The 16,743-nt window shown below is 42.4% G+C and overlaps 1 protein-coding gene and 1 long non-coding RNA gene across 2 annotated transcripts in view; one reads left to right on the plus strand and one right to left on the minus strand.

Moving 5' to 3' along the window:
* Nucleotides 1-275: 275 nt before the first annotated feature.
* Nucleotides 276-16,743, minus strand: part of LOC116651992 (uncharacterized) — a 25,614-nt gene continuing 9,146 nt past the window's right edge. The window contains exon 3 of the long non-coding RNA XR_004304991.2: nt 276-415. This is a non-coding gene — a long non-coding RNA (uncharacterized lncRNA). The remainder of the gene's footprint in view (nt 416-16,743) is intronic.
* On the plus strand, nt 8,949-10,125 carry LOC6636096 (probable basic-leucine zipper transcription factor G). Its single transcript, XM_002059549.4, has one exon. It carries the CDS (start codon nt 9,090-9,092, stop codon nt 9,750-9,752), a length of 663 nt encoding a protein of 220 aa, XP_002059585.1. The 5' UTR covers nt 8,949-9,089; the 3' UTR covers nt 9,753-10,125.

The raw sequence follows: 16,743 nt of genomic DNA on the forward strand, positions 1-16,743 counted from the left end.
CGTATTCCAAACCAAGTGGCAACGCTGGCATATTAAATATTTAACATCACGTTTGACAGACAGATCAGGTGTTGCTCGTTGAGCCGAAGGATGTGCGTAACTTAAATGCATTTATGTAAGCAAATTGGTTGGCCTTCAAAGGCAACTTCAAGGTCAAATGACAAGTTAAAGAGTCAAACGAAAAACATGTCACTTGGATAGCCAGATATAAAAATGCATGTAAGTGCAATGTACTTAAGTAAAAAAAATAAAAGGCGTTTATTTATTTTTTTATAGATAGATATATCTAAAGCTTTAAGATATACAAATAGAGATAAATATATATATTTTAATTATATTATTACCTGTCAATTCATCCGTACGATTCCTTTATCGTCATCTATCATTACACGGTAGATGACATTTTATATAAACACTGAAAGAACAGAAAATCAGAGATAATGTTTAGTAGCTTTCAAACGCTGTTTGTTAGCTAAATCTTACTTAAATTCGTGAGAATCGCAAAGTAGAGAAAAATTTATGAATATGGTTTCTTCTGCATTTTAAACTCAGCTCAACATGCGCACATGTTTAAATTTATACAAACAAACAAGACTACGTATGGTTGTACTTATTGATGCTTTTATTTTAAATATAAGACATAGATACCAGTTTCTTCTATAGACTCTTTCTTTAGTCAAGTTTCCGCCTTCTCCATTGTTTAAGCGGCCGTCTCCTCCATTTTTTGTCACTGCCTCCAAAACTAAGACTGCCTTTTGCTCTTTCTTAGTTTAAGCCACAGTCTCCTCTATATTTGAAGATGTCCCTCCACCTTAGTTGAAGCGGCCGTCTCCTCCTACATTATTCACGAGACCTCCATAGTTAAAGCTGCCGCCGACTCATCCTCCTATAATAATCAGCCACTTCTTCCACTATAAGGACGGCAGTCTCCTCTAATATTACAGCCGCCGTCTCACCCATAGTTGAAGCCACCGCCTTCTCTAATTGAAGTGAAGCCTTTGAGACTAACTTAAATTCATGAGAATCGCGTAGAAGGGAATTGGTGGAATATGTTCATATGCACACTCACACAGACACACACACACACACACACACACACACATACATGCATACATACATACATACATACATGCATACATACATATATGCATGCATACATACATATATGCATGCATACATACATACATACATAATTACATACATACATACGTGCATAAATACGAACATACCTGCTAATATATATACAATTATACTCCTCGGCCTTGCCAGTGGCAGGTTTTATGCTTAAAGTTTTAGATATAACTGTTTTCATTCAGTTCCCTACCGTGGAAAATTGATATAAGACATTTTTTTCAGAACATAGAGCTCGCTCTTAAAATTCTCGACATTGTTACGAACGTATGGGCTATTAAATATAAACCAGGATTTGCATTTAAAATTTAAATGAAAGGATTCAAATGTGTACAACAGGCGCAAATTACTTCCCAAGGAGCCTAGAATTTTTTTATTACCCAGTCGAATATATTGGCGCACATGCAGTATTTACATATTCCAATAGCTGAGGGCCTAATGTAAATATAGTGTATATATATACGAATATATATGTATGTGTGCCCAGTGCCAATCTTAGCTTGACAAAGGAACTTTTGATCAAGTTTGACAACTGAACATTGACCTATTGGAAATGGGTCGAGTAGTCGCTGCCCCGTAACTAATCCGGAAAGTGTGTAAACCAATCGACCGTATAAATTATGGCCAGTTAGATATCACGAATGATGGAAAGGGGTGTAGGGGGGGGTGTGGGAGGAAAGGCTGTGCAAACACTCAATCATGGTCAAATCTTGACAAAAGTATTTACTCGCATGCCCCGGAATTATGTTTATACACATGCATATTTTATGAATTTAATGGTCGTGGGTATCAGGTATGAATAGTGCGCAAACAAACAAAGCAGACAACGGACCCACACACACACACACACAACACACAGGATATGAGGGCACAGGACAACGGGCAAACTTATTTCGAATGCTAAATCGCTCGAATCCTTTTGCCCGACACAGTTGAGCGAACGACCAGGTCCTGGGCTTCGCATACGCTCAATAGCACAAGGACAAGGATTGCAACTGGCCTAAGGTCCACGTCCCGCTCCTTCAAGCTGCGGCTCGGCCTTTCGACAGCTATCGGCATTTGAAGCATCTAAGCTGCTGCAAAAGTCCCCACGGCACATGTCCCATCCATCATCACACAATCACAAAATGAGTATCATGGCCTTTACCCCCAGCCCCCGCCCCTCTCACCACTCTTCCCCTTTCCTCGCAGCTTCAGCTTACCCAAGCTATCGAAGCTATGGCCATGGCCCAGTCAGTCAGTCAGTCAGCCAGCCAACCAGCCAGCCAGCCAGTCAGGCATACGTAGCATTCGAGAGGCGGCATCAAACGTACTTATCAGCTTTCCAGGCTCTGCTCCACCTGCCACCTGCCCTTGCTAGCCCGCCTGCTAAACTGAAGCGAACTGAGCGGCTCTGAGCTGCTTAAAATACCAAAACCAAAATCTCGAATGTCCATTAGCATACGTATAGCTCCTCCTGGCCACGTCTCTGGCCTTTGCAGCAGTTTCTATTATTCCTGCCACACACACACACACACACACACATACACACAGAGAGAGAGCAACCACCCTGGACTAGAATTGAGTCCGCATCGCTCGGGTTACGGGCTAAACCCTTGCTTTACACGGACGCTCCTCAACAACCAAGGCACACGCACACACACACATAGAAAATCCACACCATCTGCTACACCTTACGCCTAACAATCCAATTCCGAGCCAACAATATGCTTGGAGGCGCACTTTAAGAGAGGGCATTGGATCAGAGGAGGGTGGAGGGGGGCAGGCTTTCGGCCAGCCACATTGCAATGTATGACCAAGGCGCGCACACGCATCCAAGAGAACGGTTCACGGAGAAGTACGTACGTGAATGTGGACGTGATGTCCCATCTCCATTTGCGTTTCAAATTTAAATTTAACCTTTTGTCTTAATACGCCAAAGGGGTTGGCTGAGCCACAGGGACGAGGACAATGGCGGGGGCGAGTGGCAGGCGCAGGAGGATTGTCCGGATTGAGCATAGGCTGTAGAGAGCATATAGTCGCATGCACATATGGAGCAGCATGTGTGCCAGCAATTGGGGCGTGTAATGGGTTTGGGCGTGGCACGCTAGACGGGCAATACTGTTAACGCTGGACGGTAGACGGGGTGGACGAGGAGGCACTTGGACACCGGCTTAAGGCGGCTTATTAGAGCTACACATGTATGTGGCCAGACGAACGGATGCAGGTAAAGCCGGATCTGCGGGCATGAGTAGCTAATTTTTGGATTTAGTGCCAGGCACTGACAGTAAGCAAGATGTGTGGACTTGTCAGATGGAGTTGACCTTTCGCCTTGGCGATAAATACACAATTGATAGATGGCCATCCATGCGATGGCATCCATCCTTATTACACGCAACTAATCCAACTACAAAGCGCCGAAGATTAAATGCTCTTGCAGGAGCAGGAGCAGACGTGAAAATAAAGAAGATTGAAGTATATATTAGAATACTTCTCGAGTTTTGATACTCCTCATATAAAGTCTTATCAAAATAAGAAACGAGTCATAATTTCTTTATAGGATCTAGCTAAGCATTCCTTTAAGAAACATATTCCAATGGCTCAAGTAGAGCTTGCAACAAGAAATCGATTTATAATGCGTGTTAATGGAGCTTGCAGCAGGTACTCCTTAAGCGGATTACTCCAGAGCAGACCAGAGCAGAGCAGAGCTAGTAAAGTGGGTTTCGCACACTCACAATTAAATTGAAAACTATTTTTTAGCTGGTTCCCTTGAACAGGTCTTGCCATGGCGCTTGTAAAAGTCTTGTTGTGGTAAATATTGTGCAGACTCTCAATAAAATGTCAGCTGAAAGACTTTACACGATGCCACGCGTCGAGAAATAACTGAAAGGTAACTATGCTGCAATTGCGAAATGAGCTTATATGGAAAATCATTTAAGTATGATGTACTTTGCAAGCGCACAAGTCTCGCACAAAGTTGCGACTACAATGGATCCACAGTTAAGTTGGAAACTTGCGAAAAAACGAAAATAGCGAATGATTTCAATGCAAAGTATCTGTGCACAATATTTGCATTCTGAGACCCATGGCTGATACACGCCGAAAGCATGTATTCAAGGCAAACGACAGCTGAACCTGGTCAAATGGCTGAACGCGGTTATTAAAATCAATTGTGAAGCCACGGAAGGTGTAACTTGGGCACTGGCCAAATTCAAAATGGCCACCTGGCGGGGTGGGTAATGGGAATTGCGTAGTGGACATATACAAACAAACACGGACAAGGACCAAGCATCTGAGAGAGATAGAGAGAGAGAGAGAGAGAGAGGGAAGGAGAGAGCAAGCGAAAAGTCAATCTGTCCGAGGGGTTGAACGTGTACAGCCAGAGACCAGACCAGATCAGGACAGATTCCGCACAGACCAAAAAGCTCTGCTGTACGCATTGACCCTTTTGTTTGGAGCGAGAAATCGGACAGTGGCCGGGACAATAGCTGAGCTGTTGGCAAATGGGCAGCTAACCACCCTCACACCCGGCCGTTGTCCTCGACGCGATTGTGCCCATCGAGTCTGAGCTGGCAGCCAGCTCGTTAGCGCTTGCTGATGGACGGCACTGGAGTAAAGGTCCTGAAGTGGCTGCCGGACTTGCGACGCGGCGAAGAGTTGCCACAGATGATGTTGGTGGTGGCGGCGGGCAAAGTGGTGGCAGTGGTGCTCCTGCCTGGTGGTGGTGGGAGTCGTCGCCTGCGTGACTGTGGGCCGACCGTTTGAAGTGCTTTCAAATTGTACACATTTGTTGTTTGCCTGTTGTCGCATCGCAGTTGTCTCGCTTGCACAGCCCGGGTCTGGCCATATTTTTATTGCGATTCGAATCGTATCCGAATCCGCAGTCCACCCCTAATGGCTAACGGACAGCGCAGACCGGGCAGCCGAACGAACGGCCATTTCTTGCAACCCTATGGGCAAAAGCCCATGCCCAAGCCCAAGCCCAAGTCTCGACCTCTGTGCCAACCCACACCGTACACTTTACAGTCCCTTTTCTTGAGCGGGCGGGGGTGTGGGCATAAGCAGCCCATTTATACAATTACATTTATAAATGTTGCGCTCCGATATCAAACACACAAACAGACAGACAAAACACATTCGCCATATTATTAAACAAATACCCAGACCAAAGGAATACAATTGAATTTCTCGAATGGCCTTTGACAGCAAGTTTTTCCGCCTGCCTTTCCCAAGCAGCGCCCCTTGAAAACTTTCTGCAACTTTGCCAATTGAACACTGTATAAATTGCCCATAATCAGCATGTATGTGCGTCCCCTTTTAAAGAAATAAAAAAGGTTTTACAGCTGTTGAATCACCTTGACAAGCCTGCGAGTAAACGAAAATCTTTAATTTGTGACACTTAGCCACAGTTGACATAGCTCAGTTATCCAGTACTTTCTAGTTTTACTTCGATAATTATTTTATAGAGCAATTATAGGTGGAAAAAACACCTCGTTATACTCATAGCAGAAGTCTGTCTGATCTGGTTTTCATCTCAGATAACAAAGAACTCAATCGCTAATCTTCAATTCGAGTTTCGAGTGCTCTAGTTGGGAAGGTTTTGCTAGAAGATAACCTGCAACAAGCTGTACTTGCAAACAGTCTAGCTATCTCATATACATACATACACATACAAGCACAAGCAGCACCTGTGCTTCTCTTTTATTTACCCCAGACTCTGACTGGGATATACATTCTTTTTAACTCTGTTGTTCAGAGTCTGATCTATATGATATTTCAGAGCCTAAATATGGCGCTATACCAAAGCGCAGACTTCTATGCAATATAAAATATATGTTTGCCATTTTTGGGCCAATCTAAGAAATATATTCAAAAACTAAAATTTAATCTGTTGTCGCCTATATACCACGTTTGATGCATCTGGCTATTAGAACTGTCGAGTTATGCTGAAGAATTATTACTATTAACATTAATATTATGCAAGGCGAGAGAGATGTCTAAAAGAAATGACAAGGTCTTAACCATTATCAGTATAGATACCAAAAACTATCGACGATTTCCAATCAAACACTTTTGCGCACTTTCTATGGTCGACTCACGTTGGGCGCCATTTGCTTAAAATGAAAACCTTTGTCAAGGCCATATCTCGGCCACTGATCGACAGCAAAAGGCGCAGTCGAGAAAAAGCCTGAAGCAAACAATGCCAAATTGGCTAATTGATGGTACTTTGTGGCGGCCACTTGACTTGATCGGATCGTCCGATCAAGATTATCGGAGCTGTTCGACCGTAAAACGCTCTCGAGGAGTAGCTGCGAAAAGCGCAGACCAGAGATGGGTCCAATCGATAAGGCAGCGTATGCGACTGATAATTGACAAGTCCTGATTAGAGAGAGCACACACACGCACACGCACACACACACACACACACATATGCGCATACACACAGCCCGTTGGGCCGACAGACGTTCGATCTCTGCGGCATATGTGCTCGAGAAATTTGGTCTTTGCTCCGCGATCGTGACAGCACACATTTGCCTATGGTCGGGCCGGGAGATGGGAGATGGGAGATGTCGCTGTGCGCCGGGGTTAATTCACTTTTAGCGTAATTTGTAAGCACTTCGGCTACCCCCTTCGTCGGTGCTCGGTGCTCGGTGCTCGGTGCCCTCTCGACGTCGCGAATTAGGCAGGCAAAGGAGCTCGGCTTTTGTGCACGCTCATTGCGCATTATTCACATGCCCAACCAGGACAGAGACCTGGCGACTACCTGGCATTGACTCAAATTTTGGAAATGGGAACTGGAAATGGAAATGGAAATGGGAACGGGTACTGCACATTAAACACTTTGGCATATTTTGTTATTGGGACGTTCGCTGGATGCATGCGTAACCCTTTCGTAAATCGAGTTAATCCCGTAAACGCAATGCATATGCCGATCCCCTGCCAGGTAACAGCCACAACACATACACAGGCACACACACATACACACACACGCACACAACGTTAATAATTGCGTCAATGGAAATTATCATTATTCATTTTATTTTTTTTTGTTTTTGATTTTTTTCGCATTTGGACTCTTTTGGGGTTGGGCATGGGTCGCTGAGGTTTCGCTCTGGAAGGCCTCGCCGCCGCCGTCTTACGCTGCGATCGCTGCCTGGCTTCCTGAAGTGCCTGTGACAAGTCGTCAAAAGACGCGACCAAGGGCGACCCGGAGATCGCAAACAATAACCCCGAAATGTCACCGCACATAGGAAATGGAAATGAAAATGCAAGTTCCACTCAAGGGGCACAGCCAGCCGCAGAACCAGTGACAAAAGCAGTGCCAAAAGTAAAGGTGAGCATGTCAGAGCCCAAGACTCGAGCGGGTTATCCATTCAAGACAGTGCTAAGGACAGGACAACTATGTCGGGAACTTTGCCTTTTCATTAAGCTAAGCACTTGGCCATGTAATTAGATCACATTACTACATATTTTGAAACATTCTGGGTAAGTTGGGCGTTACGAAAGAAAACTTAAATATAAGTTAACACCAGGGCAAAGATCGCTTAAGGGTCAACAATATAAGTACAAAATAATATAAAAATATAAAAACCAACAACACAGAAAAGAAGTTTTGTATATTCAAATACTCTGTTTCATCTATTTCTACACCAGTTTTTTTCTAGATTTTTTTAAAATAGATTTACGTATAGTTTTCTTCAGTTCATCTTTCAGACTAAAGACTATGACATATGTGAGTAAATGTTATATTTATAATGTTCTTTAAGAATTCTCAAAGTAATATGTTTACTTTCCAGGCTTGAATTTTAATTACTTGGCATGTTTTAAGAGTATTTTTTGAGTTCTTTAATGATATACTGTTAAAAAAAAATATATAAAGAGAATAGTCTTGATAAATAGTAGATTGTTTTAGAGGAAAATACCTTTTTACAATACAATAATGAACGATATTTAAGCTTTTTTATTTCTCAAGAATCATTTTTAAATTCGAAAGATCTCGAGGGAAAAAAACCTGTACATAGCACGGAACAATACCAATTGCTGCAAGATTTCATTCTTGACCTTTTTGCTTCTTTGAATATAGTTTGATAAACATATTAATTTTAGTTTTGAAAGTTTCAATTCTGTCATTTTGGATATTATTTGTGTGCAAATGGTATTGAGTATGAGATATGAGCTCGAAACTTGAGGTCTTTATATAAAATTCGTGTATAATATATATATAATGCATATAAATAATTTAAGAAAATAATTCTTTCGCAAAGTGTGTACACACTTCGGTGTATTTGGATTGCCTAATGCTGCTTGTTTTTATTAATTGAGCGCAGAAAACGTGACTTGTTCGAAGAGCTTTTGTTAGTTGTCATCGGACATGATTTTGAAGCGAACTTCTGGAACTGCCGCTTTACCACATTCCTCCCTCTGCGACTGGTCTCACCCCACGCTTTGAGCATTGTTTTTATCCAGCCCCGACTCAAAAGTCTGAGGACAATGCGCTGCGTGCCAATATTGGGAAGTACGGCCTGTCACATGTCACCAAAACAATAGACCCAAAGGAAGTGCTCGAGTCAAAGGCAATCAGAGCAAGAGAGAGAGAGAGAGAGAGAGAGAGAGAGAGAGAGAGAGAGAGAGAGAGAGAGAGACAGAGAGAGAGAGAGAGAGAGAGAGAGGCGGGGGAGAAGAATGAGAGTTCGGGGCAGTGCTTCAGCTCTTTTTGACAACCGCTTGGAGTAGGCCATGAGAAACCTTTCGACTGGGTCAGCCACTCCGTAACATCAGTTATTTTTGGACTCTCAGAACAATAGTTTTTGTTTATCGAATAAGAACACAAATTTTTCAGGGCAAAAACAAAAAAAAAAAAAAAAAATTCTTTTAAATTTTAAGTTCACTTTTTACTAGTTTTCCAAATTGTATTTTCATAGACTTCTGTTTTTCATAATTGCACCTATTTGGAAATATAATTGAACTAGTTTTCAGCCATGGCAAACAGTGCTAAAAGATTTCCAAAGTTGCGGTTCGCGCTTATCACCGAGGATGCCTTGGAGATGCTGCGCCCGGATAAAAAGTCTCAACAGTCGAGCCTTATGGAGGTCAAGGACATGTACGAGACGATCAACAATACGGTGAATGTGCTGCTGGAGCAGAAGCTGCGCAACCTCAAACTGGACAAACTGGACCAGCTGATCGAGGACAAGGTATGCGAGGTACTCGATCGCCACAGGGAGATACGCAAGAGCATGCGTGGCCTTGGAACGTCGAAGTCATCCGATGAATCGATTCATACGGTATCTGAATTCGGCAGCAAGCCCGTCAGGCCGATTAAGTTTGATGCTCGATCAATAAATTCCATCGCCTCCAGAGGAATGCGGGCCAAAAAGGCCAAGAAGGAGCTATTCACCAGCGATTTCCCATATAAAACGGAGCCGACCAACGAACGCAAGACGACACAAACGAATATTAATAATACCAATAACAATAATAACAATAATAACAATATGAATAAAAGTAATAACAGAACTGGAATCAAAAATGGAAATCCACGATCTATCGCGATAACCGATTCAAGGAAACCGCACTCCGCTCGGGACATTGCGGTTAAGTATTTTAAGGAATTGGATGATCGATGCAAACGCAAGCAATAAACATGCTTTATCTGAGATATATTAATATATATATATATATATATATATATATATATATTTATACGTTTATATTCATTCTAATGTTCTTATGATCATAAGTATAATCATTTGCCCAGACGATTCTATTAAATTTTTAACGGACGTCAATCACGGCTTTTGATTGGAATTTGAAAAGTTAACAGTCTAGGTCTAAGAAGGAAAACCATTTCTGTGTCTAGCTGTACGTTCGATTGTGGAGTTCTCAGCATGCCCGGTAATAATGTTGAGCTCAAGTAAGAACTTCCTGCGCACATTTTTAAAAAACATCGAGCGCAGATATTTTCGCGGTAAAAAACTGCTTTAATTAAATAAATAACTTTTCATCGACAATAGACACTGAACAGTTTTCTTCTTTTTAAACCCTGGCAACTAAATTTTTCAAATAAATGAGTCAAGGAGTTTTATGGTTTTTGGCAAATTTATTTAGAAGGCATCTTCGAAGGTATATACATCTATTCTTGGTCAGCATCGAAGACTTTGAGAGCTCTTGTATTAGACATTCAAAATATATTATTAAAAATTGAATAGAGATCGGACTATAAACACCGAAGCTAATCAAGAACACATTTTCTGTAATGTGGAACTATGAGAGGAAGCAACACAGTTCATAGCTTGCGCTAGGTAAAGGGTATCTGCCAGCCAAGCACGCCCGACCACACAATTATTAAGCTTAGGCAAGTACTATAACAGGATACCAAAAGTTAGGTTACCTTGTAATATCTAAGAACTGAATGTGATGTATCTTCTAGTTTATCACATACTTCCTGGAAGTCTCTGAGACTACTAAGTGAATCCCGAGTACGCAGAGCTCCGTACAAAAAGGACAGCCGAGCTGGCGTAGAAAAATGAGTGTGTGTCAAAGTCGGGTTCATATGAATATATTTATTGCACTTCCGATAACCACATTTCACTTTTGCCCCTGCGCCCTCAACCTGCAGACATGTAGCTGGGAAATGCCCGTTTCTAGTTGTTGTTGTTGTCCTCATCTAATCCCTGAAATATGTAAAATGAAAAATTGAAAAACTAACTGACAACGCAGCAGTTGTAAAAATGTGCTACGGACTGAGCTGGCTTCGGGGGTAGGCAGTTGGCGGTGGGGGGTGGGCGGTATGGGCGGGCGGTCCGCACAGTCTTTGCCAGCTTATCAACGCGCTGCAGACAAGGGCAGAGCATCAATCAAGAATTTCCAATGAATGGCTATCGAGTGAATTAGAAGGCCACTGCCATTTTTTTCTTCCTTCTCACTAGCCCCAGCCCCAAAACCTTCCGGCATGGTTTTGCAAATTCTATTTCTAGATATGTATATATTTAAATACCCTGTGCCCATTGAAAATGGGCATGTTAGTTTCGTGCGGATTTAACAGGCTGGCCCTTAAGACCCATATATATTCTGGATCAGGTCAATAAGCTGGGCATATATGACTGTCTGTTCGTCTCTTTCCTAGTCGAGCGCTCCTGACGAGAGTACGATTCTGTTTCGAAATAAAGAACGGAAGTATATACACGATTTCATATATATATACACACACACATCTATATTGTTGTCATGCAAATCCAATTGCTATAACAAATAGAAGTTTTTGCCAGAAATATATTTTTGTATTTCATTGCTTGTCCTAAACTGATTCCCATATATTGAAAAACCCTTATTTATTTTGGATACCTATTTGGGTAGGACTGATCAAAAATTTACATTTCACATATACTGGCTCAAGTCTTGAAATGAATTTTGGTTTGTCTGTTTTTGGGTTCGATGTTCAGTTTAGAGTAGAAAATAAATTAGAGTTTTGGCCTGCAAGACTTGCAGGGTATACAATATTCGTTAACACGAGCATAACTACTGTTTTTGTTCTTGTTTTTATTTTGCCTGCTGCGACGTACCCGGCAATATTTTTGCGGCTTAATATGTGTTAAGAAAAAAAAAGCAAGAAGAATCGGAAGGAAAGACGAAGTCAACCGAAACGCAGTGTTAAAAAATGTTTTAAAATTGCTCGGCCTGCGACTTGTAGTGTAGAAACAGTCACTAAGCAGGGGCGGTGGCTATGGGGGGGTATTTTTTTTTTTTTTATATTGGATGGGGTTGGGGGTTAGTTGGGCTGCCTTTGCTGCCGTTCGCCGTTTGCCGTCTGGCTTATCGTTTGACTGTAGCCAGTGACAGGACATAACATTACCCTCGGTATCTGCGCAGCGCCATGCGTGGGCGCTGCTGACGAACGGTCACCCCGCGGCCACCTTCAAAGGCAACAGGGCAGGGGCGGCGGGGGCTGGGCTCTGGCTCTTGCTCTTGCTCTTGTTGTGTGCTGTGTGGTAAGGGTTAAAAAGATGCTGACTAAGTACTTTGCAAAATTGCTTACATGCGTTGCGCCTGTGTCTTGTGAACTGACTACGATGGACAGCAGGGGAGGAGGTGACGAGGGGATGCGGGGAGGGGGGGGAGTGACGTTGTTTGAGTTCGTTTGGGCACGGTTCGCCCTCCGTTTAGCGGTAATACATTGTCATATGCAACGGCAATGGCTGCCTCTCTGCCTAGCTGCCTGGCGTGTCATCCTCAAACTCAAAGACCAACCCCCCCCACGCCACCCACCCACCCCCCTATCGGCAAGCCTCTGCCTGGCCAAAGGACGTGCAGTGGACGTTGCCAGGCGCAGCACAAACGAGAAGCGGCTGGGGACGGACATGAAACAAGTGTTGGGTGCCATGTTTGTATTGTTGTTGTTGTTGTTGTTGTTGTTGTTGTTGTTGTTGTTGTTGTTGTTGCTGTTATTGTTGTTGTTGTTGTTGCTGTTGTTGTTGTCTTTCATTTCATTTCGTTACGTTTCCCACGTTCTTTTTTGTCTGCTTCTCACTCGCTTCAGCTGCTGTTGCCATCCTTGTCGTTTTCTTTTTGAAGCCAAGTTCGTGTATTTTTATTTTTTCTCCATATTTGCTTTGCTTTTTGTTGCTGCTGCTGTTGTTGTTGTTGTTGTTGCTGTGCACGTAATATAAAAATTCAGCAACGCGCAAAACTTCACATATGACAACTTACGCGGGCAAGAAGAAGCAGCAACAGCAGCAGCAGCGGCAGCGACAACAGAGAACAACATGTCACCGAGGCAAAACACAAGAAGCGCCAAAGACATGGCCATCTTCATCATCTCTATCTTCATCATCATCATCATCTTTGGCCAAGACGGCTCTGATGTTTCTGATTTTTTGAAGCGGAAAATCAAACGCAACGCAATGTTTACACGATGAAGCAGCAGCAGTTGCAAATTCAACGACTATCCGCAGCATCTGCTCAGATGGAATATTGGAAAGCTCTCCTCTTCATCTCGCTGCAACATTTGGAAAATTTTCAGAATTTTCTCTATGCTAACAGCAGCACTCGACTGCACCAACTGTTGCTGCTCTAAATGTTGCTGCTGTTAATGTTACTGTTGCCGCTGCTGTTGACTGCTTAGCGCGAGATTTTAGCTGCCACTGTTGCTGTTGTTGTTCCATTTACGCCTACAATTGCTTTAATTTCAGGCATTGCTGTTGCTGTTGCTCCTGTTGCTGTTGCTGCTGTTGTTAACAGCATGCATTGCAATTTGTTGCTGTTGTTGTTGCTGTTGCATTTACGCCTACAATTGCTAATATTTCAGACATTGCTCCCTCTCTCCTTATTTCTTGCTGTTAATGTTGTTGATCGTGAGATTGTTGCTACTTATATTGCTGTTGTTGCTGATATTGTTGCTGCTGCAAATGCCTAGTCGAATGCATCTGGAATGTTGCTGCTGTTGCTGCTGCTGCTGCTGTGGCTGTTGCTGCTCCTATTGCTGTTGTTGTTGCTGATGTTGCCATTGCTACTGCTGTTGCTGCTGTTGACGTAGCTACTGCTATTGCTGCTGTAGATGCTACTGTTACTGTTGTAGCAGTTGCTGCTGCTGCTTGTGTTGTTGCTGTTGTTCCACCTGCTAATGCTGCAATAGTCGCTGCTTCACTGGTGGGCGCTGCTGCTGCTGTTACCGCTCATGCTGTTGTTGCTGTTTGCTTTTCAGCTGCAGTTGTTGCTGCTATTGTTTCCCCTGCTGCAACAGCAACTTAGTCATGATAATGTTGCTGCGATTTTAGCTGCAATTTGCTGCCATCCTACTCCGTGTAAACGTGGCCCCATATTCTACGTTTTGTTGTATTTGTTGTGTTTCTTGTACGTGTGTGTGCTTGTGTGTGTTGCTTGAGTTTCAGAAAATTGCATTTTTTCATATCATTAGGTTTTATTGGTTTCTTCCTGTTAAATATTCTTGCCCTCACACCGCCCAGTCCCACCTATTGCCCCACACATATGCGACGCTTGAAATTTCTTTTGTGTGCGCTTGGTTGGCAAGGGGAGGGATGGGGAGGTGGGTTTGGAGTCTTGGTCGCATGTTGTCAAAACAACAACGCGACGCGTCCGTCGCGCTCCAAAAACAACCTGAAACACACACATACATGCACACACGCACACGCAAGGCACACGCATCATATCATCACATATTGTTTTGTGCCTTGCCGACAGAAGCAGCTCCTAACCCCCGAGCCCCCCTTCTCTTATTCCCCACTCCCCATTGAGAATACCCCTCTCTCACAGAGAGTTGGTCGGCCAGCGTCAAGCTGAGCCCAAAGACAAGTGCTTGGCAGGAAAGTCTGGCCATGTCAGGAGAAGGAACCACCCCACACATCCCTTTCTGAGGCCTTTGTTTCTGTGTCCCTTCCCCAACTCCCCATTTCCCCTTCCCCCATAACTGTGATATGTAGCGATAAATGCAAGTTGGCGATTTCCTTTGTTGTTTTTCTTAGAGAAACAACTGGAGCCCCACATTGAAGTCCATTACGTTCGTTTTACCTGGTTCACCTGTTTCGACTTCAAGGCAGGAGGACAGTTGAGAGGTTTGGGGTTAGCAAGAACAATACGCATCGATTTGCCAGTTGTGAGCTCCAATTAAATGCATATCAAATGGTTTATCAAACAACCGAACACACTTGAATATCCAGCCAAGCGTTAAGCTGTTCAGTTTTAATGGTCTTTTACAAGTTTTAAAGTCTGAAACAAACTCGAAAGCGAAATTTAATCTCGCCTATCTATCCAAATTATATCCATTCAACAATAAATTGTACCACCAAATTCGAATTGTTTCATTCTTAATTCTTTATTTAATTGACTATTTGGTAAAAACTCAAAACATCCCAGCCCATCTGTGCCTCAGCTCAAAGCTTTTAACCTATCCTAACACAGTCTACCTTAAAATAAAGCCTCAATTCTGGTTATTCTACTTATGTAAAATCTCTCACAAAAGTCCTCTAACTCTTAGCAAACTCGAATCCATCTAAGCAGTTTCTATCTCTTCTTGGATCGATGGAATATTAAAATACAAGTTATGGGCTTGGGAAACTTTAACCTATGTCCATATAGGATATTTTAGGGTGCCTTATTTACATGCATTTTGATCAGGAATAATGTTGCCAAATTAAGATTGCCAAACCTAGTAAAAATCTTTTAACTCACTCAATTAAATGCCCAAGGAAACAAAGTTAAGCAGCTTTTAATATTCTTCAAATCAAAAACAATAAAGCTTTTACTTGATTTCTTCATGCTCTTATTTCGATAGATTTTTTTGTGCGCTAATAAATTTTCTGGGGCTGGATTACATTTTCATAAATCTTCCAATGAAACCCTTTCAAATACTTTCTGCACCCTTGTCGAGGGTATTATAATTTTGTCACGAAATGTGTAAGGCATAGATCCCATACCGATAATACCGATATATATATAAATTAACTTTATCTATCTAAGTATGTATCTATCTAAGCTAATTTCGGTGTCATCTTCGAAGTGGCACACACATCCATACCCAACTTTTCATATATATGCGATAATCGAATCGATTTCCATCTCATGCTAAATTCGGTCTATCCAATCATTTCTGTTGACCAAGCACGCAATAACTTTGCCTATGCCAAACACATTATTATCGAAAGGGGATTTCGTTTGGGCCATCGTCTAATGCACTCGCATCCATTCACAACAACCCCACATCAGATGTGTGTGTGTGTGTGCGTGTGTGTGTGAGAGTTTGCCCACAACAATACAAACAACGCCACAAATGGAGTCAACTCGAATGCTACCTGCGTAAATCAGGAAATGTGGCAAGGCAGCACAGCCCAAGTTGTGATTGACTGCCCTGACATATGGATGGATGGCTAAATGGATGGCTGCATGGGGACAAGCGGAATGGGGCGGGGATTGACAGTGGACAGACCCTGGTCAAGAGAATGTCTCGAGAGCCCTGGGATTCGCGGCCCAAACTAAGCCGGCCCTAATGCAAATGGCAAAACCCAAAAAACACGGCTGCACACATAATTTCAATATGCCAGCTACAAAAAGCCCACCCAATCGTACACTCAGAAAAATATATTCAGGCCATAATAAAAAATTAATAAAATAACAAATATTTGAAATATACATAACAAAAAATTGTAGAGGTAAAACTTATTTGCCTCATACGTTCATGTTTATTTTTTTTTTTACCATTCCGGAAAACTAATTTCTAGGTATTAGAGAATTTTTTCAATTTATCGGAAATTAAGTTAAAAAATAAAATTTCTAATTTCTAAATTATTTGTCTATTGAAAAGGATATTAGACTCTGGGGAAAAAAACCTATTGTAACCTCTTAACCCATTTTCAATTAGTATAAAAAGTATTTAAGTTTCAGAGAAGAAAAGGCTTTCCTTAAGAAAAGCATATTAGACCACGTATGATAAGAGAACAGAGAAGAAATTCGGATATTTCAGTGCGAAATAGCGCAATTCTTTTTTCTTTTTTTTTTTTGGAGTGCAACAAAACCCCAATTTGAACCCAGAAGCAGTTTTTTTTTTTAACGGATGTCGTACCACCTGCAGTTACTGGCGAACGGACGGTTAGTCGAACGACCGGTCTGGCCCCCGGGGTCGTT

The sequence above is a fragment of the Drosophila virilis genome, chromosome X (genome assembly GCF_030788295.1).
Source record: "Drosophila virilis strain 15010-1051.87 chromosome X, Dvir_AGI_RSII-ME, whole genome shotgun sequence".
Lineage (NCBI taxonomy): Eukaryota > Metazoa > Arthropoda > Insecta > Diptera > Drosophilidae > Drosophila > Drosophila virilis.

Coding starts and splice junctions, on each gene's coding strand:
- LOC6636096 (XM_002059549.4), top strand. CDS start 9,090: ATGGCAAACAGTGCTAAAAGATTTCCAAAGTTGCGGTTCGCGCTTATC.